Source organism: Juglans regia, chromosome 3 (assembly GCF_001411555.2).
Source record: "Juglans regia cultivar Chandler chromosome 3, Walnut 2.0, whole genome shotgun sequence".
Classification (NCBI taxonomy): domain Eukaryota; kingdom Viridiplantae; phylum Streptophyta; class Magnoliopsida; order Fagales; family Juglandaceae; genus Juglans; species Juglans regia.
The window spans coordinates 822,159-849,077 of record NC_049903.1 but is presented as its reverse complement, the minus strand read 5'-3'; the positions used below and the strand labels follow the sequence as shown (position 1 = coordinate 849,077).

The following is a 26,919-nucleotide window of genomic DNA, read 5'->3' as shown; positions in this document are numbered from 1 at the left end:
CCGAGAGACAACCTGAGGAAAAAAAAAAAAAAAATCATTATAAATTCAATAAAAAAAATAATATATGTTGAAAAATATTTAATTATTTGTTATTAATAAATAATAGTCATTTCTTTCTTTTTCTTTAAATAGGAATGTTTAGATAGAAAATAACTTTAGATGAAAAAATTAGTAATGTTCCTAATAATATACTCAATTCTTTATTTTTCTTTTTATTTTTTATTTTTTTGCATAAAACTAAATATATATAATATAATGTACGTAAGAATGTTTAGATAGAAAATAACTTTAGAGGTTTAATTCAAGCATGTATCAGACTTTATTATACTTATGATGTTTTATGTAATAAACTTCTTATTTAAGTTGAATAATTGCAAATGAAATGCTAACAATATAATGTTCTTAATAACCATTTATAACAATATAATTACTTTATTACAAAAGCAAGCTATATCATGATATTTGTTCAGCTTCTTTTATTTTATTTATTTTAAGTTTTTTTTTTGCATAAAACTGAATATATAATATAATGTTAATAGGAATGTTTAGATAGAAAATAACTTTAGATGAAAAACTCAGTAATATCCCTAATAACATCGGTATCCCAGTCAAAATCATTATAAATTCACTACAAAAAATAATTTATGTTAAAAAATATCTAATTATTTGTTATTAATAAATATCAATCAATTCTTTTTTTCTTGCATAAAATTGAATATATATTATAATGTAAATATGAATGTTTAGATAGAAAATAACTCTAAATGGAAAACTTAGCAATGTCCCTAATAACATCAGTATCATAGCCAAAATCATTATAAAGTCACTACAAAAAATAATATATGTTTAAAAATATCTAATTATTTGATATTAATAAATAATAGTCTTTTTTTTTTTTTGCATAAAACTGAATATATAATATAATGTAAATAGAAATGTTTAAATAGGAGTCTATTTCATTAAAATTCCATAAAGCCCATTGAAGTTAATTAGAAGAAACTTTTTTCTGTTTAAGCTAATACAAGTGAGGCCAGGGTGTACATACTAGGGTGGGTGTATAGAGGGTAGAGAGGGGATTCTTTCCCATTATTATTTTTAAAAAATAATAAACATTAATTTAATGGTTGATAGACAATGCATGCAGCTACATCAGAACAATGCGATAGAAATGAGACGGGAACATGAACATTATGCACGCACTCTTAAATGTCACACGGATTTGTGAACAGATCCAAGGCCAAGTATCTACATATGGTATCGACATGATTATTAATCTAGACTTAAGAGATCATATATAATTATTAAGATATTCAGGAACTAGGTGTACTTAGTGTGAGGTTGGGTATTAGCTGTTAGCTAGGCCAGGACCCAAAAATTAAAAATAAAATAAAATAAAATAAAAGAATTGCAAGAAATAATTAATTAAAGAAAGAAATAATTAATTGCAAGAAATAAAACAATGCTCTGGATGTATATATTAGTCGTGCTACGTACTTACATGCATGTCATGAGCTATATATATATGGTACGTACGTACGTATGAGTTCACAATCAGTTGAAGGATAATGGGTAAAACCAAGCAGTACTACTCTCCAAATTAACATGGAAATATTCTAATTGATCAATAGAGTAACATTACATATATACAAGGGTCACAGCTGGCCTCATCCTGAATGTTGTTGGAAGGCATTTAATTACTCAAATGAACATATAGTAGTGTATATATAAGAGTCTGCAGACAAAATATTACATTATAAAAAATTTCAAAATTTGTTGCTCCCCTTTATTTGTTTAAATAGTTTATTTGGTTGTGACTTTTTTATTTATACATTCTTCGTGTACAATTCATACTAAAAAAGTCATATAATTTTTTTTGGTGGTCTATTTCTAATTATTATTCTCCATTATTCTCCATTTCTAAAATTTTCGCTTTTATTTTACTAGAAGATAAATTTCCTATAACTCTAGCCTCAGTCGGTTTTTCTTGTTTATTGTCTGCTAAACATAGATATAACATATGAGATTCTAACGTGGAGTTTGTTTTTAACGTGGTTCATCGTGTTGTGTGCATAATTTTTCAGTTTTATGCTATTGTTCTGTTCATGGCTAGGCAGATATGGTCATGTTTGTTTGATTATAGTTTGTTTAAACTTATTACTATTTAAATTAGTAGTTTCTAATTAGAATAATCTATATTATTCGCATAGACTTTATCATTAAATTCTCTTCTTCTACACTATATGTTTATATTTTAGAACAATTAAATACAGGGCAAACGTGCCTCGCACGTCACTTCACCGCTAGTATATATATATATATATATATATATATATATTTGGTATCTTCTCTGTGTCTGAATGGTTATTATTGGAATAAAATATAAAAACTTAACTTGCATTAAAAAGGTCGTCTCTAACCAACCTCACGCCCTCTGTCTCCTTTGATTTCATGAATCATGTGAATGTGATCGCTCCGACTAGGTGTGCGCGTACATGAATATATGAGAACTGGCGCACTTAATTTATTCACCAATTCTTCTACATACCATCGGCACGAGTAACTGTTTGGAAACCGGTTGAGTCACGTAAAAAAAAACCAAAACTAAAAACTAAAAAACCAAAACATAACACAACGAAAACGGAGGAAAATTTCAGATTTGGGAAGCTGAAGATGGCATCCTCTGGAAAAAGGAGAAGAAAAGGTATGCTTTGCTCGATCTCTGGTCTGGAAGAAGGAGAGTTTGCCACCTAGATATGGAACTAGAGATCGTTTCTAATGTAAGGGCGATGCCAAAATGTCTTCCGCAGCCGCCGAAAGCTACGCCTTGGCTCTCGTCGACGTCTCGAAGTCCAACAACACCCTCGACACGACCAGTACAAACATCAAGAAGATCGAGAAGATTTTCTCGGACCAGTAGGTGTACGGATTTTTCGTCAATCCCACCATCGACAAGGAAAAGAAGTGCAAGGTGCTTGATGAAATATCAGCATCGTCGGGCCTCCAGCCCCACACGACCAACTTTCTCAACATCTTAGTGGACAACAAGAGGATCGACCTGATCTAGGAGATCCTGAAGGAGTTCGAGGTGGTTTACAACAAGCTGATCGACATGAAGATGGCGGTGGTGAGCTTGGTGGTGAACCTTGAGTCACAGCACTTGGCCCATATCGCAAAGCAGGTGCAAAAGCTGACTGGGACCAAGAACGTGAGAATCAAGACCCTAATTGACCCGAGCTTGGTGGTCGGGTTCACCATCAGGTATGGGAATGCTAGCTCCAAGCTGATTGATATGAGCGTCAAGAAGCATTCAGAAGAAATTGTTGATCAACTTGACGTGGTAATATTAAAATTGGTATATGAATTTGTATTTTTGGGTTATTGGCTGTCAGTAATCTAGTTCTGAATTAATCTTGACATTTCTTTTGCTTCTCAATATTTTTTGGACTAAGAAAAAAAATTTTGAAGGGGAAAACGAGTAAACTAGTGAATGAAAAAATTGATAGAGATAGAGGGGGAACAAAATGAGAGAGTGGGAAAAAATAAAATTTGTTATGTAACCGTTTACGCGGGCTTCCTCCAACCGGTTGCAAGTAGAGTTTTTCTTTATTCACATACTAATTAAAGTATACTAAACCTTTTTTTATTTTGCATATAAATACAAACTAGCTAATGATATGTCAAAATAAGCTCTTTATCGATTACGCAAGAAACATATTGCATTGCACGTGTGAATTTAAAACTTATCATTTTTGTTAATGACGTGTTTCACTGCTACACACTCCTGATCTCATGCAACTAAAGAGTAAGATGGCTTGTTAGGTTTGATGGGGCATCTTTGATGCCTAAGCCAATAATGATAGGAATCTTCTTAGAATCGCATTATTCGAGAGGGTGCATTAGCAAATAGAGTTTTTGACTTCTTAGGATCACTCAGACTAACTATTTCGCCCACTAATTGAAATTTGAACCTTAGAACATTCTAACTATTTACTCATTTTGAATGAGTGAATATCCCAACTGTTTTAGGATAAGCAGGCAGGCATTCATGTTTTTAACAAACTGACATGAACCCTATCAAGCAATAAGGGTTTGAGCTTTGAGTGGAGTGACTTGTCAGGCCTCCATTATCCAAACCCATAGTAGCATCTCGCGAGTCCTTTTGGTGATGTTAAAACCCTTTCAATTTTATTTTTTCCTGGGATGATATATAAAAGGAATAAATTAAGTGATATATAGCACATTACAAAAGTCATTAACTAAAATAATAAAGTAGTTTTTAGTTTGTTGTTTTAGATGAGAACTCTGTCTAGCCATTGAAAATGCTATAAAAGACATGAATAATGTTATATATGGGTGATCGGAGTCCGGAGAAAGATACGCACGAAAAAGGAGAAACGTTTGAGATTCCCAAAAAACACCCATTTAACACTTATTCGCAATCAATATATATATAAAATGCTTTAATCATGAAAACATTTTACAAAATTTAACTTACAAACAGATATAATTTAATATAGTACGTTAGATTGTAAATTTATTTTTAATATAAAATCAACTTAACATATTATATAAAGTTATGTCAGTTTATAAATTTATTTTTATGAAATTTCTTTATCACTATAGTAATATTATATATATATATATTATTGTTTAAGTCTACTTACATTAGTAAAAGAAAAAATCTCACTTCTAAAACGATAACAACATAATATACGCGAGCATGTGTGTGCATATATTAAAAAAAGAAAAAAGAAATGCTAATTATTTTGGTATGTTCTCCGGACCCCTCGTGTACTAGTATAAAATTCTACACCACGGAGATTAATAGCATAGTTGCAACTACCGCCACTTTTATTGGGCTTTTCTTGACCTATCTGATAAAGACCATCAACAATCTTAAGCTGCTAACGGCCCAACAGAGTACTTTTGTTTCTACTTTCTCATTTTGTTGCAGGTCAGATTGAAAGGAACATCAAACACTGACGGACTAATGAGGTTGTATTAAGGGAGGGTTTTTGCTATGGGTGAAAACCGATCCAATCGGTGCAGTTTTGGTGCAAAATCGATGCCGACTGATGTAACATTTTTTAGGGAGGAAACAGGCCAAAACCAATCGATGGGGAGGAGAAATACCGGCCGTCTAGACACTGACAGTTCTCTGGCAGTTAACGGTTGGTTCGTCGGTGAGTTTCGTCTGAGAGAGTGTTGCAGAGGAGAGAGAGAGAGAGAGAGAGAGAGAGAGAGAGAGGATGAGAAATGAGATCGTGACTCTGGAAAGAAGAAGCTTGATGAATAAAACGTTGCTATTTGATTTAATACCAAATGGAGTCGTTTCAGTTGTGTTTAAAACACAACTAGAGTCTTAAAACGACATTGTTTCACTTAAACTTAAGTAGAACGACGTCGTAAGTGGAACGACGTCGTTTTGAGTACAGAATATATAAAAAAAATAACATTTCTTTAATCGATCGGTTCAGCGGTTCAAACCGACACTGAACCGGCCGATTTTATTCTATTTTCTACTGCAAGCCGATCGATTCTCTACCAGTTTCGGCCAGTTCTAAGCTCCGACAATTGGTCTAGATCAATTTCTCAATTTCTTGTACAACCCTAATTTTTGCCCCAGAGCAAATACCACAAGGAGGTATTGGTGAAGGGTATGATTCATGTAAAATCCAAGGAGATAGTCTATTTTATAGACTACGCTTCACATTAATATTTTCATTCTATTATAATGATGTGATATTTTTCATTAATCGTTGAATTTTTTTTTAAAATATGTATTATCTAAAGTTATAAGTATTAAGTAGTGTTACATCTCTGCAATGGGATAAAAATAGAAAGAAAATGTTTCAGTATATAACAATTGTCTTTTAATAATATAATCAATAAATCAATCAATTATTGGGTCCCATTTTACCACGATACCACCAAAAGAGAGAATCAGAGACTGTGCAAGCCTACCCTATGTTGGGGTTGGTTTGCCCTTGGGTTGCATCTGCCTTCGTAATTCAAGCCCAACCCAATGTCATGAACCGGACCAAGCCTTTGAATTATGTGATTTTGCTTGGGCTGGATTTGATTAAAGTTAAACGATCACCAGCTGCTGGCCATGCTTTCCGGCAGCCGGCAGGGGAGGGATTCGAACTTTCCTCTATTTTGGTACAGGAAAAAAAAATGCCAAAAAAGTAAAGAGGGTGAAAAAGCACTAACCAAGGGATGTTTTGCACCCGGCCCCATCCAAACTTTTCTGATTCATTTGAGAAAAAGAGGAGAGATTGAATTTGAGAAAGAAAATTAGTTAGGCGATATGATTAATTTTCCCGATACAACGGTAATAAACCTACAGCATTGATCTGTCGTTTCTTCCATTTTTCTTTCCTACCAAACAAGGGAAAGAGGCATATTTTGCGCCATTCCTTTACCTCTTTCCCATTCCTTCCATCCGCCAGTACAAACGGAGCTTAAGCTCATAACCACGGAATCCCTTTTAAGTTGCCAATACAACAAAAGGCCAAGAAATAAATGCTACCCAGGAATCCACGTGAGACCTGGCCCGATAGATTAGTTAATCTTAACGAAGTGGGGCCAAGGCCAACCAAACAAAATACACGAAACTAATCTCGTATGTAATCTACCGTCAATCAACAGCTAGCATCAAATGTTCTTCTCTACACAAATTCCAGTAACGTACGCATATTCCGAGCAGGCCTACAGGAAAGAATGTTCTGCCTTGGGAGAGGTGGCCGTAGAAGAAAAGGGAGAATCCATTCAACAATATGTTCCATGTGCTATTAGAATCTATATACAATTGTATCGATCCCTACTCACATAACAGTTTTCCCAAATCCACGTAAGGCATATTTCCCTAAACTAAAAGATTGACCATCTATATATCTTCTTTCTGCTGTTAAAATAATCACTGAAACAGTTAATAAATCAGTTTTTGTGTTAATATATAAATTTTCTTGTTCACCAGCAAGCAGATTTTAAAAAAGAAAATTACCAACAAAGAACCAATCAGGTTTCTTTCTTACAAGCACAGATCAGCAACGTGAATCCAACCTTCTCTTGTTCCTTCAGTTTCAAATTCTTCTCCTCCAACCACAGCCTGCTGTCAAACCCACTCCTAGTCCTAAACATGAAAACAGCAGACCCATATGTTGGATTGAAGAACCAGTCATGAACATCCCACATCAAATCCACCAACAAACCATCTAGAAAGATCGCTTGGTTCCCTCTAAAATTCCACCTTAATCTATTCACTTGAAAAATATTCTTCTTGTCAATGAAAACAGATAATACAGGACTCTTTGATCCTATTTCTCCAACACATTTGATCAAGATGTCATGAGGTGTTCCTGTGTCGCAGAACTGTGCCTTAGTTGAATAAACAGCATTACCAGAGAAGTGCTCGCTCCTAGAAACCAATGAGAACTTTGCGTGTGGGGTTTCTGTGTTGTATCTCTTGTCTTCTAAGTCTTCAATATCATTGTCTCCAAGGCGCAGGCTCAGCTCTGAGTCAACAAAAACCATGACATAAAACCCATCCAGCGGCTCAGGTCCAGAATCATAATTAGCTTTCGAAATATCCCAGAACACTTCAATCTTTGAGTTGCAAGATTGGAATTTTTTTGTGCCTTTGCTCTTTTGCAGTCGTTGACAATTGGAATTAGACTTGGAGGGGGAGGATGCGTTGTCATCGATGTTAATAATGAAGCCTTGGCCCATAAGTTCATTGCACCAATTGAGCGTGATCAGGAGCTGCTTTTGGGTTGAGAGTTTGGCTTTGTATATGCATCCCACTGCATTTGGGGTCGAAGGAATCATCTTTGTTGAGAGATTAGGCTGGTTTGAAGGGCCCGAACAATACAAATCGGACACCTTAACGGCATGTTCGCTGTAACAAGATGCTATACTCCTCATCGTGGAGAAAGTCACAGAAAGGAAATGAATGGGAGAAAAAAAGACAAGACTTGGAACGTATTTCTGGAGAGAGAGAGAGAGAGAGAGATGGAGATGGGTGACTCTTCCTTGTCGTAGTTGTCTATACCAGAAGAAGATGAAAAGATTGAAGGTGACAAAAGATGGGTTGCTTACACTCTGTGTTCTTTTCCATGTGTAGGTACCTCTCTATGCTTCCCTATAATTGTAGTAGACAAATCTGAATAGGCTAATAAAGAAAGAAAATGAAATCCGTTCCACTTCCTTCCCCGTTTGTCGAAGCAAATGAAGGGATTGGAGATGACAAAAGACGGGATATTTCGCTGTGTGTTCTTTTCCAACTGTTGGTGGTTCCTTTCTGTTTTTCCATTTAATTGTAGGAGCAAAATCTGATGAGACTAGCAAGTAAGAAAATGAAATCAATGTTTCACACCACCCCATCCTAGTCATCTAAACTGAATAGTGAAATATACTTTCCCAAACTTTTTCTGATTAAACTTGAATGAAGTACATAAACAACTCTCCTTTCTTTAATTAATGGAAAATAAATAAATAAATTATCTTCAAAGAAAGTTTGACCTGATCTGATATAGGGAATAAAAAAGTGTGATTTGATTTCTTTTTTAATCAGTTTCTTTGAATTAATCATAGATCTGTTAACGCGAAAAGTGGGGAGTTGTTAAAGATTTGGTTAATAAAACTCAACGAACTTGAAGACATTTTATTTTTGTGTTAAATAAATAAATCAAGTAAATGAATGGACTTTTTCTTTTAAATAATGATATATATAAGTTTTAAATATATAAATTTTATGTAACTTTTTTTATAAAAAATAGATAAAAAATAAATAAAATTTTATGCTTTTTTTTAATGAAATTTACTTTATTATAAAAAAAATTATATAAAATTTGTTAGATTAGCATTACTCAACATGTATAGCTTTGAAGATACATGATGACACGTGTTTTGTGGATGACTTGGAATGGTTGAGCTGATGGTGATGCGATGAATTGATGATAAGAATAGCTGGTCCCGCAAATTAAAGACTGCCTTCCAACTCACCTACTACGATTGAAAGACAAATATGAATGCTAAAGTTAATTTCCCATAGAACCCTTCATCTTACTCTTTCAACGACATGGGACAACAAAACATCCGTAGAAACTGCCAATTCTTTCACTTCAAAATTATTAACCCTTTTAAATTGAAAAAGACAGCAACAGCTTCCGAAGATCCGAACACATTATGAAAATAAAAGTTATAGTCGAAGTTTTGAGTTGAAACAGAAGGATCAACCTCGTTTAACCAAGCGCACGACCCAAGAAGATTTTTAATAATTTTACCACGAAATCACTTTAAAAATCCCGGTTAGAGGTAGGACTGGAGTTGATTTGGTTCACTAACCGAATCGATAGTTGTTGTCATGAGATGGATACCGCAGCTAAAGAGAAGAACACAAAATTCTAATCCGGAAAAGGAGCAATCTTAAAGGGTGGACCTGACTCACCGATAAAAGTAATGAAAGGCTAAGAGATAGGACCAACCTTTCAAGTACAGTGGCGCGGCGAGAAGTTGGAAATTATTAGTGGAGAGTCTAAAGGATATTTTCTCCACCTCACAAAGTCCATTGGGCTCGATCCAATATCTGGCCACAGGATCTCAAAACCATCCATGAAGCAAGATGTCTACAAGAAAAATTAATCAAGTGGCTGACGGAATAGATCTGTTTGACGTCGGTCGGCCAAATTCTGGTCATGGTACCTTGTACAAGACATAGCAGAAAATACAGAGAAGATCCTCTGACGTGGAAAAATCAACTGATCATAAAGGGAGGTTAGGGAACCACCCTGCAGTAACTTCATCTTTAAAATTAGGATGTATTTTTTTATTGTTAATTATATTTTTATAAAATAATATTAATCATCTTTATTTTAATATTTTTTAAAATATAAAAAATACACTTTTTGCTGGCCGGGGGGGAGGGTCCAAAACATAGTGATAGTCTGGGCTCTTTAAAACAGCATGAAAATAGCGGGATCACGGCTTACCATCATGTTATCTCTCTCTCTCTCTCTCTCCTTTTTTGTTTTTTTTATAGAAAAACATCAGGATGTTTGGTGCTTGTGTTATCAGGAAATTTGATATGCATATATTTCTAACAAGAAAGTTAAAAAAGAAAAACAAACAGAGACGTACGTGCGGAAGCCACCTAATAATTTTCATGCAAAAAGTGCCAAAAAAGTTGTACGTGTAGTACTAGGCTACTAGCTAGTAGTAGTACTACACGTGTATTAATTAATTATTAGGATATTTTATGTAAATAGAACATATAATAATCAGTGATCCAGACTTGATCTTAATTAGACGAATACTTACGTACAAGAACTTATAGTATCATTTCCCACACGCTCAAATTTCAATAATAGTATTCGTCGGTTAAAATTCACATACGAAAAGGTGTGGAATTCATGCTTAAAATTCTATGAATATGATACTACTGAGCTCAGGATCATATATGAGAGAGAGAGAGAGAGGAGTCCAAGTTCTAAAAGATCTTATCTAAGAAGCTGTCGGCCTACCAACATAAAAGGGCTTAGATAAGATCATCATACGGGTCATGAATAGCCGATAAAAGGGGAAAAGAGAGGAGAGACGATCAGTGGATGGCGGCCATACACATTGCAGCATGCAGTTGTCCTCGATCGAGATGCATTTCTTCTAATTAATTCCCATATATATATTCAGTCATCGAGATCCCTTAGTCACGTCCAGGACCCAAATTTTGATACGGTGCACAATACCCTCAGCCCTTCGATCCTCCTCCAAAAACCAGTATGTGAACTGTGAAGCACATGTTTATACTACTTAAATTTCAAGACCAACCGCCCCAACAAGAATTGCAAATGCCTGAGACGACGTTGAACTTTTGCCTCGTCCATATATATGTAAATGCTATATATGCAACCATCATTAAATTCCAATTTTCATTTACCAACTCGTATAAGCTTCCTTCATGACGCTCGATCTAGTCTATGGCTATATTTTACTAAATAGTATATTTCTGCTCCTTTTCTTTTTTTACCTTGCAAAAGCAGAAAGCTCACAAAACCAGCCCCCAGCATATACTAATTGCAGGAGGTGCATCCAAACATGGTTCAGACCTTCTGTCCGCCAGAAGAGGACACTTGAAAGTAGTTCCAAATACACCATGACCGAAATAATGGATTGGATCGACTATGGGTTGTGATACCATGCATGTTAAATCCTAAAACAGTCAACATATATAATACCACAAGTTTTAGACCCTTCAGGAACAACATGACAACCAAGAAACGCCAACTGGCCGGGACGTTAGTCCTTGCCACCCTGCATGCATGCACAATTTTACATGGTCATTATCGCACCAAACTAGAGTGCGATAAACTTAATTATATATATTTAGTGGACGGAACCAGTGAAAGAACTTGGTAAACCTTAACTGGAATTGAAAAGAAAAAGAGAAGATACAATCTGTATTGGCAAAGGAGGGATGTGGTAATTAAAAACGTGCGTACACGATTAATACTGATGTGTAACACTGAAAATGTAGGCACTTCATGAGGCTGGCCATGGCCGCACTACCCTCTACAAGCTCAGTAGCTCACGCACCCTATTAATTACAGTAAGCGGGCCCATCACCCCATCCCACCCCTTCCCATAGCTCCACAACCATCATGCAAGTTAGCGACGCAGTTTGTTGTAAACATGTGAACATCACTGTCAGTCAAACTTCCAAACTCGAAAAACCGCAAAAAATGTCATCTCTTGCGTCATCATCATCTATTGGACATCTCGATGGACTTGAAGCTCGCTGATCCCAGATTCTTATACGGGCCGGGTGAAACGTCACCCTCCTCTTCCCGGGTCCTCCTTTTCCAAATCCTGTACGTCAAAAACCCTATCGTCCCAATCAAGATCACCGCCGCCACACCCCCCGCTGCATACCCGACTCCAACAGCCACGTTCCTTTTCTTCTTCCCTGCACCTCCCCGCACCTTAAAATACCCCACCTTACTCTTGTCCCCGGTGGCCACCAACGTTTGGATCGGATAGTCCACCATGTAACAAAACCCGGACCCGTTGTTATACACGGCCCCCCAACAACTACAGTTGTTCTCGCATAGGCCCTCGCACTCTTCCAGCGAAGATGTCGTTTCGTATTGCATTTGCTCCTTGAACGGCAGCTCGACGCCATTCCTCATCAGAACCCAGAAGTCGTCCTTAATTACCTTTTCGCTGCAGAAGTCACCGGTCTCCTTGGGAAGACACTCCTTGCCGGAGCGATATTCCGTCCGGTTGTCCAAACAGAAGCAACCGTACTTGGGGCTGCACAAACCGTACAAACCGCATGGACTCGGTAGCTCGCAAGTATCCGAGATCGCCGCGTAGTTCAAGGCCCAACTGGACCCGTCCCAGTAATACCCTCTGAGATTTCCGTCCTGTTCCAACCGCAGCCGGAGGAACCCCCCATTGATCGGTCTATGAAAACTATTGAATGGTTGTATGTCCACTGGTGTGCTTCCATTTTGGTACATACCCAGATAACCGTCCGAGTTGACTTGGGCGTAAATCGGTCCCTGTCCTTCGACCACCTTTGCTTTGGCCTCTAACGCCGTGTGTTTCCAGTATATCTGATCCGAGTTATCACCAAACTTTGCGTGTAAGCCCCAAAAGTCGTACCCTAAGCGCATAGAGTAAAGTCCATTTGATGAATTCAAAGACATGTTGGACGTTAAATTTTGGTTCTCGACAAGGGTATCTGTGGGGAAGTCAAAACTTTGCCAGACAACCGAGGGAGGGTCCCTAAGTTTTTGTACTTGGAGATTCGAGGAGTTGAGGAGCATAACAACGTCGCCGTCTGTACGAGTTGACCAAAAAACCTTCGAGTGAGCATCTGAAACCACGAGACTGCCATTGAAGAAGAGCTGGGTTGTGTCGGACCAGCTAGCCAGCTCAGTCGGGTTGGCGAGCCAGAGTGGTTCGGAGGACTGCAAGTGGAGAATGGCGAGAGCGAGCTGGTTCTCGTTCACTCGGAGGAAAGCGAGTGAGAAATTGCCTGTAGAATCGCTGAGGAGAGGTTGGAATGACGACACCTTCGGGTCTGGGGTGGCTTCGAAGCCTTTTCTAAGCCCTTGGGCGGCGGCTCCAGTAATGATATACGTCCATGCCGTGGATGTGAAGAGAATATGGGTCGTAAAAAGGAGAAGCTGAGTTGCACGTAAACGCGTCACCGAGTTGGTGATTCCGTCCATTGCTGGAAATAAAGATGTAATGCGCAGATTTGAGTGGAGTTCAAATATCGACCAAAGCAGCCATGAAAAGTCTTCACGATACAGTGACCTCCATATATATATATATATATATATATATATATATATTTGCCAGCACGAATGGGTATATTATAACAAAAAATCTACTCAACCTCTTACTATTTACACAACTTCCACATTCCACATTATTTTTAATTTTTATTATTTTTTTTATTAAATATTTATTATATGAATAATGAATAAAAATTTTAAAATAATTTAAAAAGAATAAACTCAAAAAAAAATTTAAAAAAATGTGGAGTATGGTAGAGGTTGTGTAACAAAGCTCTCAATCGCCCAAAACCCTCAAGCACAAGTGATGATCAAAGTATCGTGAGAAGCTCGTCCATTCATCGTTAAGCATCAATCGATTTAAATGAGAGAAATATAAAAATATATATATATTGAACATTTAATGATATTTAAAAAAAAACTACACATACACACTACAAAAAAAAAATATATTTGTAACTATTTTTTACGATGAAAATAGATTTATTTTAGTTAAAAATAATCATTTTATTAAAAATAATTGATCGCAAATAAATATTTTTATTGTAATAACAACGATAAAACGTACTTTATTACGTTTTTATTGTTCTCTTTAATTAAGAATCTCGATATATATTTATAAATTAAACCTTTTTTCAAATTAATGGGATGATAGAAAATTTGTTTTATTGCGGTTTGAAAGGTCGTTGGGAGGTAAAGTATAAAATGCTTACTAATTAGTATAAAATGCTTACTAATTAGAAGTTGAAAAAAATAAGAACTTTCGATAAACTCATGACATGAAAACCACGAAACACCCCACTAATTACCAATATGCAATTTTGATTCAATTCAAATAATAAATTCAGAAAAAAAAAGGAGAAGCGAAGAATATATGATATGAACAGAAAGAACAATTAATGAAAATAATAAAGTGTAGTAGTTGAATGGCTCTGCAAGCTAGCAAGGCACTTGACATTACAGGAACACATTTGATTGAAGGGTTGACTATGGGAAGGGAAGGTGGGACAATTTAAAGCGATCCTCTTATTATGATCATATTATAATTGCTCTTTATACAAAGACAAAGCGCATTGCTGGCTGGCTGGCTGACATCAAGAAATTAATTAAGCAACCAGCATCAACCCCGCCATGTAATTCGTACATGATCTTGATCTGTTATATATATATATATATAGCCTGCTGCCTTTAATTTGGACAAATCAAAGAAGATCTTGAGCTTGACCGTACGTATTCTCCAATATTTAACCTCTTCTAACCTTTGATCTCTAGATGATCAAGACGGTTCAATGTTCCGATCGAGCTGTATTCTTGCATGTAGATCCCGAGTTTACCATTTAACCTCAATCACTTATATATATATATATATATATATATATATACACGTCTCTAAAGATTAGATAAATCTAATTACTTGCTGAAGCTAGCAAGGATCGAGGCGCGACAAAAAAGATAAAATAGATCATGAGAATTTGTCTCTCTTCTCCGGCGGCCTGTCACTTCGATCTAGCTAGCAGCTTCTAGATGTAGAAAATATTATGATAATATAATTAATCTTGCCATTCTATCTAATTCTTAAAAGAACCCAGAAAGGTCGTTGTACGTTCTGATCCTAATTAACTAGTAGTACCCGTGAAAAGTCTTTAATTATAATAATCAGCACGTAGTATATTCAGTTAATTAATCTAGCAACTTGCTCTAATTACAGATCCTACTTGCATCATGCCTACGTTCACACTTTAACTTTATTATTATTAGTTGTTCCATCAGCGCGCACTACTCCCGCTTGAACATATCATACAGTAATTGTATGTATAATATTCTTTAAATATTAGAAAGATCACATACCAAAGCATCGATCGAAAGCAGTTTGTCATGCTAACCAATAATATTAGAGGAGAAATGGTTCCAACTTATAACATGGTCAAATGATCCTAGCTTATATATATATAGAGAGAGGAATATTAGGGTTCATTTTATTTTATTTTTATGACCGGAGATTCATTAATTCTAAAAGTTATAGGCCTGCTTCACAGGTCCAGATCCAGCTTCAACTAATCCCGATGTGTAGTCATGTGAAATCATCATTTGTTTCAAAATATTAAACTGATAAAAAGATGTAGATTTTATTATTTATTTTATATTTTAACGCTCTCCTTCATGTGTGGATCAGATTTTCGCTTAATAGATGGTCCAAAACGTGAAATATTTAATTGAATAAAATAGAGTGTAGAGTTGAGATTCGAACTCAAAACCTCTGCTATGATACCAAATTATAATGCTCATTAATGTTGGGGACAAGCTCATAAATTACTTGAATAATAACCCGGGAAGACTGAAGTCAGATAATCAAGAACCTCAAGATTGGTTACAAAATCGACCCGTTAATAAAAGGGTACAAATTAATTAAGCGAGTTAGTTCCTTGATGGATCTTAGCTCGCTTTGGGCTTGTGCGGATTCATATGAAAAATTGTCTAGGAAGCATGCAGCACTTGGCAGCCTAGTCTTTTTCCTCAAATCCAGCCCATTGACAACGACCGACAAAGCTTTTAGTTTTTACGGAAAGTCTGGTCTATCAATCGTCAAAGTTGGGAGAGACTTGGAAAAAGAAGGATTGGCAGAAGCAGTACATGCTGAACATCTTACAGCCACAGGAATCAGTATTGAGTATTGACAAACAAACATGTGACTAGAAGGTTAAAAAACAAGAAGAAGGTGAAAAAACAACATTGACAAGATTGATCGCAGCATACATTTCTACACCTAAAACTCTTGGAGGATTGCCAATGTCATATCACTTTGATACTTCACAATCTGACATCTCGGGCCCAAAGATTCTTTACTTTTGAAGCTTTTCTTGGCCTCTAGCTCCGTCCATCTCCCAATAATTATCGTGGCTATTATCTTCCCATTATGCAGTGTGCTCCCCAGCTCTAAATTTTTTTTTAATCTAATACCCTTTTTTTTTCCTTTTTCCTTTTCCTCTCGTATTGTCTCAAATAACATACAGCGTAAAGTTGATGGATTGAGAAATAAAAAATAAAAAACTTCCTTCTGTTGAGAGTGGGATTTGAACCCACGCCCTTTCGGACCAGAACCTTAATCTGGCGCCTTAGACCAACTCGGCCATCTCAACTTTGTTGAGGCTCCAACGACCTTAAAACTAAACAATGTAATCCATCTTGTCTGTATTTTTTTTTTTTTTTTGTCTGTAGCTTTTGATTGTCCTTGCCGACCTCAAAAAGACAAAAAGAAAGAAAAACATGCCACATTCGAGTCTACCAAGGTCAAATATCAGCCATTGGTTGAATGTCATGGTGTCACCCACCCAAATCGTACGTCCTGCCGATTGGTGAGATCATGAAAATGACTGTTGAAGTCTGCTTTTACTTGATTAACCCCAGCACATTTTAAAAGTGCACTTCCTATAGTTGTAGCCACCTTGTTGGGTAAGTGTCCGAATCACTCGCTCGAGGGATCGGGACCGCAACTCCTCTCAAATTCTCTTGCTTGAATTGTCTGTAATTTAAACAAGGAATTGTAAAGAATTTAGGTCCTCAATTTCCAAAGCGACCTAACGTCTGCAAATGTTGTAGGTTAATAGGTAACATGGGTTGAGGTGATCTCGTTATAAAAACCTACTGTTATAAGATTGTGATTTTAGTTGTTAATCAAGACTTATAACATTTAATATTGTCAACCCATCTTGTCTTCTTGGACTTGAACATAGCTAACAAGATAAGAATGGAATGAGTGATAACATTTGTGAGGAGGTGGAAGGATGAGTGAGAACACGTCCATTCCAATGATAAAGTTGTTTTGAAATACATTACGCATGAAATCTGTCCACTTCATCTGACTCCGAGGACAAGTAAAACTACATAAATTAAAGCAATTTGAAGCAATTGTCTGACCCCATGGGCAGGGAAAGGTAACTTTAGCTAGAGATGGTGCTTTTTGATAAGGCTAATGATCCGAGGCAATCAATCGCGATTAATGGACCTCTTCTTTTTATAGGTAATTTTGTTTCTCAATCACTCATGCTCTAGGATTTATTAGCTGTGACTCTGGGACGATGGAATGGAATGGATAATTCTTTTTTTTTTTTTTTACTGGGCATGAAATAAATCATCAACAAAATTTGCCATTTTAATCCATTATTTTCAATCTCCAGACAACTGAACTTTCTAATTCACGTGAAATGAAAAAGTATGGGAGCTGGGTCATATGTGGGCACACAATTCTTTTATATTCAAAGTTTAGGTGCGAGATACCAACCATGTTAATCGTAAAAAAATTGTCTATTCAAAAAAGGAGGGCAGGGGACAGAGAAACATTGCACAAACTTATATGAACATGCACAGATGAAAAGACATAAAGCAAACGAGAACGTAAAGTAAGTTGTAAATAATTGATTTGCTTGCTCTATTAATCACGCTTAAATATTAATCCAATCCTCGTTATAGAGAGCAAGCTAAACAGAAAAACCCCACAAATTTGGAATAATAAAACTCGATCGATCGGCAAGACCAAGAACTGAAGTATATATAAGGAACTAGCTAGCTGGAACTGTGCCCTTTATTTATTTTTTGTTGGTTTTTTACTTATTATCAATAGCAACAGAGATGTTTTTACTAAGCGCCAGAGCTGCTTAGCAGCTCGATCGTCTCCTCATCAACCAGTTATCAATCAATTATAATTAGAGATTATAACTTTATTAATGTTCACCTCTCTTAATTATAATATGATGATAACTTTATTAGCATATCATCCATTCTTCGAGGAAAATGTGAACCGCGAGTGGATTTGTCATTGTCATGCCTCTGTTGTCTGTCTCTGCAGATTGTGGAAATTATTCCAGCACTTGCCTTATCATTTGTCATTTCTTGATTCTCTCAGTCAAAGAAATTGAAACTCTAGGGTTTTTAGGTTCCTTGTCATAGGCTTGCGTGTGCAATGAGTAAATTAAGATGTAAGTATATATAGGAGAATCACATGAAGTGGGACTGGGAGACCATAAAACTGTCTTTACAACTTAATTTACATAGATAAACTTCATGTTCATCATGTATGCTTGGAGTAACGTCCAAAGTAATACATAACATGTCTAACAGATTTTTTATACTGTCTTGATATTGTCTCTTGTTAGACCAAATATTTCTATAAATCATCTAATCGAATGAGTCTCCAAATACTCTCCTATTTTTTGAGACATTTCTATACCCAAATTAATTACTATATGCGAAATGCCTAATGCAATAGAAAAACTGTTGGAGCATTCCGATCCGATTTCTTAAAATTTTCTTCTATATTTTAATTATCTTTAAACAAATTTCTACATCTCATTCTCTATCATTTTTCTATTCTATTAAAATAATCTTTTTCTATTATTTTATTTTTACATCTTTAACTACTCCTAATAAAATATAAAAAAAAAAATAATTAATGAGATGAACAGTAACTCCTCAGATATAAGGAGTGACTTAAAAATGGGAAACCGGATTGAACATGAAATATAAATCCTATAATTTAAGAAAAAGGATGTTTTAAGCAATAGGATGAGAATGCTCCCATGTAAATCGTGGAAATATGAAACAAAATAAAATATAATATGGAATGGGAAGCAGCTGTCGGCCATGGCAGTCCACAGGTTGACTAGTTGACGTGTTGTAAACATCCACTATTTCTCTTTCGCTTTCTTAGCAGAAAATGGTTAACAAAACAAGAAAGAAAAAGAGGATGCGTGAGGATTCTTTCTTAATTCTCAGTCCACACTATTTTTTTGTTGGGTGCGGCTACTCTGCCGCCCCTTCTTGACTAGTTTTTTTCTCAGTCCACACTATTAAGAAAGTAAACTAGTTTTTTTTTTTTTTTTCTTTTTTCTTTTCACATTTTTTTAATATATTTAAATACATTTAAAAAATAAAAAAAATACATCAATACATTTAAAATCACTTTCTTAATCATTAAGTAAAAAAAAATAATAATAAAAAAATAAAAAAAGATAAGTGGTCAAATAGAGGTGTCAAATTGAGTGGGCATAGTAGTATTTTCCTTTTTTGTTTTGTTTTTTTAACTCCGCGTTGGACCGCCCTGACAATGACACAGATACACACGCACAGTGTCTCTCCGTTGATTTCTCTTGGATTTGTAAACTATAGTATAGAAGTGAGATTATGAAGTGCCTTATGGCATAAGATAGGGTAGTTACCAAAGTAGCAGTAGAGTTATGAACGAAATGGGTAGGACCCATTAACTATTTTAGTCAGTTCGTAAACTTTCTTGTTTGGTGTAGGTGTTTCCATGTGACTTTGGTCAGAATCGTAGGGGCTCTATCATTTTTCTTCTTATTTATAGTTCTACGCCCCCAGCTCCTTCCTCGCTTATGTAGTTTTGAGCTAAAAGAATGAAGCCACAAAATTTTCCTTCAAATATCATCTTTATTTTCTTTGTTTTTCTTCTTTGCTCCTATCTAACATCTGCTCGTCTCCTGGCAACAGAAGAGGGTAGGCCAAAGCTTCTTCTTGTTACGTTTTCCTCTTTATCATCAGTCTCTTTTTCAGTTCTATACACATTTTATCAGATTTTATAAGTTTAGAACTTGTTTACAGGTGAAAACGGAGTGAAGGTTAATGGGAATATTACTCCTGCTGCTGGATCATTTACAGACTTGGAAGATCTTTCGAACGTAATCTCTCTCTCTCTCTCTCTCTCTCTCTCTCTCTCTCTCTCTCTCTCTCTCTCTCGGTTAAAATACGATATCAATTTGACTGGCTGATTATTTTGTCAACAGCTGATGGGGTTAGAGGAGTCATGTGATGACAAAGATGAAGAATGTTTGAACAGAAGGATGGTTGCGGAGGCTCACTTGGATTACATATACACCCAGGAGCACAAGCCTTAGATTTAGTTCACCTTAACCCATAACTATTATATAAAGTCCTTCACCCGCAAGGAGGTTTGAGTACTTGAGATAAAGAAATACCATGTATGTAACTATTTCCATCAAAGTACTTGTACGTGTGATGTACATGATCAAGTTTGTATTCTACTGCATGCGTGCTGCTTTCTTTCTAAACATTAATATTATATTTGTACAATTGGAAGGGAATTGTACTTGTGTTTAACCAGTTATTATTCTCCAATATTCAAATATATATGCTTCCTATATATGGAATACCGAGAGAGAGAGAGAGAGCTAGCGACTCTGGCTGGAGGAAAAAGAAAAAGGCCCCTGCACTATGTGCTGGAATATGATAATCTTTAAAAAAAAACACGTGTCATTTTGTAGACAAAAACATTATTGATGTCATGATGACCAAAGTACCACAATCTCAACTTTCTTCCATCCTATCTAATGCATGCTTTGATGGATTTCATTTCGAGATCAATATTGCACACAAATAATATCCGCTATAAATAATTGAGGAAGCACATCCGGATCAGGAAAGTAATATTATTGGTAAAGTTTATTGGGTATATGAAGTAAGTATACGTAGGAGCTAGCAATAGATCGAAGTTGGAACTTGGAAGAAAGCATACAGAAATTGAGCCATTGCAAGAGAGTACGTACTTAGATCAATTTCAACTTGCAGTTTTCCTTTTCAAATTATCATATCACTGTTTAATTAATTTTGCCCATCAAGCTGAAATACTTGCTGTCCCAAAGCATAAATGATCACGCACTCTCAGTCTAGCATATGAGGAAACTGATCATCCATCGTTGATGGGGCAAGAGAGAGTAAAGAGCATTATAAATTGAATAGCTTTGCGTCCATATTTCGACGACAGGAAAATACGTAAAACTTTGTTGATGTCAAGACGTTAATTGCAATTCTGAACATGATATATTTCCTTGCGCACTTCCGGTCGTATATTTTTTTTTTTTAAAGTATGTTGGATACATTCATAGATTATGCGAGTACCGTGCATTTATTTTGAAAAAGAGTATAATCTATTATTATTAAAAAATTAATTTTTTATGTAGATCTTATATTTATTTATTTTTTAAATAAATAATACTTAAACAATTTATGACTATAAATATTTTTTTTTTAATAATTTATTCATTGAAGTTGACCAAAGCACCAAATGGCTAATGAAAATGATAAAATTAAGGATAGCCAGCAGTATTGTTCGGTTTAGTTGTGGGCTTTGATGGGCTAGCTGGGTTGGATTGTGGATTAATGTTGGTTGATTCGGTTGTTTAAGCATAGGGGCTTTAGAGCACTTTAATGGTTTTTTTATCTTATCTTTTAAAATATATTATCAAATTTTTTTTTTATTTTATATATTGACTTTTATAATATATCATACATCAACTTATCTATTTTTTCTTTATATTATTTAAATATTATATTTTATAATATTTTTTATTCATTTCTAATATTTTCTCTAACTATCAATAATATCCGCCTATCTTTTAATATTTACAATATCTCCCTATATTTATTTATCTTCCTCCTGACTTCTTTCGCTCCAAAGACCAGAAATCATTGCCTCCAAAAACAGAAGTTGAAAAAATCTAGAACTCAACAACAACTATCTTCCGATTTGAACCCAACCCCACCACTTCACGTTCCTCCAATCCACCAAATTCACCTTCAAATCCCTATCCAATCCAACTCACTAAGCACCATTACTCACTCTGATTCTAACCAAAGCAAACCCCACCCTCATCTCACACTCCAAAACCCATCAAAACCAGTTTCATCGCAAACCTATTTCTAGCAATCCCTCAACTTCACAAACCCTTCATTTTGCGCCTCATAAGTGAACTTTGGATGCGGAGGAAAGATTATCCAGAGGCCATAACCCACTCAAAAAAAGGAAGAGCAACCAGACTTGCAAATTTGAACTGGACGACAAGATTCTTAAACTGAAATTTGAAGTAAACTGAATGCGTGGTTGTTGGAATTGATGAGAACTGAGGAAGGGAAGATGGCGCCAAACACACAGAGTGGCTTTTGTGAAATAAGATGAATTTTGATGCAGATGAAAGAGTACAATAAGACAAAAAAATTAATTTAAAAATGTTTACATTCATGAACAATATCACGCTACATGTAGCAAATTGAAAAATAGAGATGAAGTAGAGAATCGGTTGGGTTTGCATTTTAAGCTAAATCATTCAAATTTTAATAGATAGATTTTACATAATCCATTAAGAGTGCTCTAGCCTTACTAAGTGTTCTTCATATGAGTAATACCATCTATAAAGGATAGCCAGCAGTATTGTTCGGTTTAGTTGTGGGCTTTGATAGGCTAGCTGGGTTGGATTGTGGATTAATGTGGGTTGATTCGGTTGTTTAAGCATAGTGGCCTTACAAGTGTTCTGTTTCAGATGAGTAATACTATCTATAAATATCATTAGATAAAAAGCCCTTCCGCCTCTGTGTTATCTAATCCAATGAGTTAAAAGTTTTCCCGTTATCCAAGTCACTCACTCCAATGAAAGGCCGATAACGACCCAGGCCCTTTTGTCACAAGTGCAAGCCCGTCAAGTCATTGGCCCAGTTTGTTCTACTCAACAACCGCTCAGCCTTAAACCCCCGAGTCAGAGTCCCCCACCATCGTCAAGTACCACTGAGAAACCCTAGCCTCCCCATAACTACTACTTAGCCGAGCTCTGCTTTGCTATTCGTCTCTCTCTCGATCTCTCTTTCCCTAGAAGTTAGTTATGTTGCAAGTAAAAACTCCGAAGAAAGGAAGGGTTAGAAGGGCGCTCGAGAAACGCGCCCCCAAACTTGTGAGCTCTACAAACTCTGCCGAAACCTACCAAAATCAACTATTTTTAATGTTCAGTTGAAATCAAAAGTTCTGATTTTTACGTTTTTTCCTTCCAGGTTGAAAACGGGAAGAAGACACTGATACTTCACGGTACGAAGACGAGTGGCGTTCTAAACGCCGTCTTGACTGAAATCTACAACATAAAGAAAGGTAGCGCCGTCAAGTTCAGCCGTAAGAACGAGAATATCAAGCCGTTTGAGAGCGGGGGCGAGACCTCTTTGGAGTTCTTTTCTCAAAGAACTGACTGCAGCATTTTTGTGGTGAGCATTTCTTGTTTCAATTTTTTTGTCGTGGGAATTTGTTTAAGACCAAGTTATTGAGTAATGAATCTTGTGTTTTCTTGTATGCCTTCTTTTTAATGGTAAATCTTTGTTTTTTTGTTCTCAAATTAAGGGTTGATTGACTCAGAGCACTAGAAGAACGATGGACAGCCTTTAGATTTAAGTATTTAATAGTAATTTTTTAGCTGTATGGTCCACTACTGTTTTCTTCAGTCGACTGTAACCAATGCGTGCATTGGACCCGATTTGAGATTCTAAAGCATCTATGTGCTAATTTCTTGGCTGTTGGACGTATTGTTTGCCATCTATCAGGCCTCGAGTAATTTTGAATGAAATCCTATTTTAATTTACCTTTTGTATTATTTAAGATCACGTGTGTCAGTTTAACCTGTCAATCCCAATAAACTGGTGTTTAACCACACTGCTTTACTTATAAAAAGAAGTTGTTAAACTCCAGTATTTCAGTTATAAATGACACAAATCGGGGCTACACTTTGTACTTTTCCTCTTAAAAATCTGTCAGGTGCTCCTTCAAAAACGAGAAGTCCAAAGTGGAAATGCTGTAATTATTGTTTCCTCTACTGATGATTAATTGCTTGCATTGTTTCTACAGTAACTTAATCTTGTCTTTAATTGGTGCAACTTGCAGTATGGTTCTCACTCAAAGAAGCGGCCTGATAATCTTGTTATTGGGAGAACTTATGACCACCACATCTATGATCTTGTGGAGGTTGGGGTTGAAAATTTCAAACGGATGGAGTCATTCGCATATGATAAGAATTTGGCTCCACGAATTGGGTCTAAACCTATGATTGCTTTTGTTGGAGAAGGATTTGAGAATGTAGAGGAACTGAAACATTTGAAGGAAGTTTTGCTTGATCTGCTGCGGGGAGAGGTACATTCATGCAGTCCTTTGCAGTTGGTATATCTCTATGTTATAGATAAGTAGGCTAAAAGGAGCATGGGTTTGATGCATGCAGGTTGTGGAGAATTTAAATATTGCTGGGTTAGACCACGTATATGTATGTACATCTATATCTTCAAACAGGGTATTTCTCTCTCACTGTGGACTGCGGCTAAAAAAGTCTGGCACAGCAGTACCAAGGATGGAACTTGTAGAAGTTGGCCCTTCCATGGACTTGATAGTTCGGCGGAATCGTCTTCCAAGTGACAGCCTCAGGAAAGAAGCCATGAAAACAGCTAGAGAGCAACCTAAGAAGAAGGTTGACTAAACTCCCTTAAACCTTTCTCTTCTATCGTCTATGAAGAAAGAAGTAACATGTTTGAATCATGCTCTCTTTTTGCAGTTGAAAAATGTTAGCGGGGATTCAATACAAGGCAAGATCGGGAAGATATACATTCCAGATCAGAAGGTAAGGAGAATATTTATTCATGTAGCTGCTACATAGTTAACCAATTCAGCTTGGAAATATGAGTCTGACTACTGAGAGATCATCCGTGGTCTAGAAAAGTACATGGCACTCCACAGCCACACTCTTGTTTTCCTTTCTTTTCTCGCACAGAATGATTTGATTAGTTAGCGGGGGACATGGCTATGTTCCACCCATGTCCACTTGAGCAACAATGTTATTTTCTGAAGTATATCAGAAACCGTTACACTTGCACAGTCGTGCTTTGGTTTTTCTTCAATTAAGATTTCCTGTGCAATTTGGTGACTGTTTGTTGTACATTTCATGTGGTTCCTCTTTTCATTTTGTCATTCAGATTGGAGAAATGGCGCTGCCTAACAAAGCAAAAGGTATAAAGAGGGAGCGCCGTGAAGCTAAGTTGAAAGATCAAGATAACGGGCATGCATCAAAAAAGCAGAAAGAAAATAGAGCGTAACTCTACTCCTGCAGCTGTTGCTTTTGGTTTTGGGCCAATGTTCTATTTCATTGAAAAGATCCAATGGTGAAATAGACACAAGCAGAGCATGAGATATCTTTTCCTCCCATAGTTTCAGAGATTATTTTCCTTGTGATGTATTTTTTTTTGGTAATTACTGTAGGATGCGTTATATTGTTCATTTGTCTTTTATTTTCCTGCCAACTCTACATTATATAATGAATTGAGCCAGTTCAACCCGATTGGGTGGGGGATAGTCCTGTATGATGGGGGAAGCATAACTGCATAAGCACAATTCAAGTTTACAGGTTTTGCTGTTTCTGTTCTCCATTTGGTTGCCCCAGCTGCTGGAGAAGCTTCAATTTCAAGCGTTTGTGGGCGGCAAATGCTGGCTTCTCCCAAATTGCAGTTCACATCGACGTTTTTCTGTCATAATAACTGACGCTTGGTCTTTTTCGTTATCTAAACAGCCAGCGTATCCAACCTTTTGATCTGAGCACAAGTATGTGCACATGTAAGAGTCCGACTAAATACTCCGTAGACAACCGGTGATATTGGATGTGTGATTCCACGGATGAACTTTCACTTGCCAAAATAGGAGATGATAATTTGATTGCCAAAATCACGAATTTATGTTCTCAGATCAATCTTCACATGGATCGGGCAAAGTCTTCAAGAGTCAAAAGGCGGTGGAGTTCGGCTTCTTTTTCTTCGCTTCTAATTCAACGGCCATTGGGCCCGATACAAACAAGTCGAGCTGCGAGAGAGCACCGACCTTTGATCGGTCAAATCGTGTTAATGGATTGTGTTCGTATTGTGTTAAGGTACGTATATTATACTTAATAGGTCAACACGAATACGATCCGTTAAGGATTTCGTATCAAAATTTCAAACTCGAACAAAACACGGTAAGATAACGGGTTGACACGACCCGTTAATGAATAATAAATAAATTGACACAGCCTGAGTCAGGGTGTCAAATCGTGTTAACGGATCGTGTTCGTGTCAAGGTATGTACATTATACTTAATGGGTCAACACGAACACGACCAGTTAACGATTTCGTGTCAAAATTCTAAACTCGAACACGACACAGTAAGATAACGGGTTGGCACGATACGACCCGTTATGACCCGTTAATGAATAAGAAATAAATTAACACGATGCGACACGACACGACCCGTTCCGTTCCGTTCCGTTTCAACCCGTTTACGTTAATGGGTTGAACAAACACGATACGACACGACACAACCCGTTTGACTTAATTGATTTTATATAAATATTTAAATATAAATAATATCTATAAAAAATAAAAAACTAAGTACAAGTCTAAAATTACAATCCAAACAAATATGATTCACACACATTGTAATAATATTCATTATTAAAATTACATCTCAAATATAATAAATAAAATGCACATAGTAAATATATTAATGTTACAACTTACAATCTCAAATATAATAAAAATAAGAATCTAAACAAATTTATAACTTGAAGAATGAGGTGGAGCATCCTCCTTGCCCTCGTTGTTTTCCAACTCCATGCAAATCCTTGACAATTACATTTGAAATTCTACCAGACATCTCACTACCTATTCCAACCCCAAAGCAAGTTGGTGTGGTGCCGGAAACTCTCCTGACAATGATGTTTGCGCTTGGACGGGCAATGACGATTCCATATTGGTCCCAACCACTCTT

The 26,919-nt window shown here is 36.1% G+C and overlaps 4 protein-coding genes, 1 non-coding gene and 1 pseudogene across 5 annotated transcripts; 3 read left to right on the top strand and 3 right to left on the bottom strand.

The window, feature by feature from the left end:
• The first annotated feature begins 2,794 nt into the window (after positions 1-2,794).
• Positions 2,795-3,397, top strand: LOC108984775 (annotated as a pseudogene).
• Positions 3,398-6,289: 2,892 nt separating this feature from the next.
• On the bottom strand, positions 6,290-8,287 carry LOC108984773. The gene has a single exon (XM_035688584.1). The coding sequence runs from the start codon at positions 7,924-7,926 to the stop codon at positions 7,021-7,023; it is 906 nt and encodes a 301-aa protein (XP_035544477.1). The 5' UTR covers positions 7,927-8,287; the 3' UTR covers positions 6,290-7,020.
• Positions 8,288-11,388: 3,101 nt separating this feature from the next.
• Positions 11,389-13,304, bottom strand: LOC108984774 (PAN domain-containing protein At5g03700-like). The gene has a single exon (XM_018956825.2). It carries the CDS (start codon positions 13,233-13,235, stop codon positions 11,760-11,762), a length of 1,476 nt encoding a protein of 491 aa, XP_018812370.1. The 5' UTR covers positions 13,236-13,304; the 3' UTR covers positions 11,389-11,759.
• Positions 13,305-16,360: 3,056 nt separating this feature from the next.
• TRNAL-AAG lies at positions 16,361-16,441 on the bottom strand. The gene has a single exon. It is a non-coding gene; the product is annotated as a tRNA-Leu (tRNA).
• A 3,075-nt stretch (positions 16,442-19,516) lies between these two features.
• Positions 19,517-20,435, top strand: LOC108984776 (putative phytosulfokines 6). The gene is made up of 3 exons (XM_018956826.2): positions 19,517-19,811; positions 19,917-19,993; positions 20,099-20,435. Exons 1-3 carry the CDS (start codon positions 19,712-19,714, stop codon positions 20,207-20,209), a joined length of 288 nt encoding a protein of 95 aa, XP_018812371.1. The 5' UTR covers positions 19,517-19,711; the 3' UTR covers positions 20,210-20,435.
• Positions 20,436-22,819: 2,384 nt separating this feature from the next.
• LOC108984791 (ribosome production factor 2 homolog) lies at positions 22,820-25,539 on the top strand. Its single transcript, XM_018956849.2, has 6 exons — positions 22,820-23,053; positions 23,151-23,354; positions 24,025-24,270; positions 24,356-24,598; positions 24,683-24,748; positions 25,101-25,539. Exons 1-6 carry the CDS (start codon positions 22,985-22,987, stop codon positions 25,218-25,220), a joined length of 948 nt encoding a protein of 315 aa, XP_018812394.1. The 5' UTR covers positions 22,820-22,984; the 3' UTR covers positions 25,221-25,539.
• Positions 25,540-26,919: the final 1,380 nt, after the last annotated feature.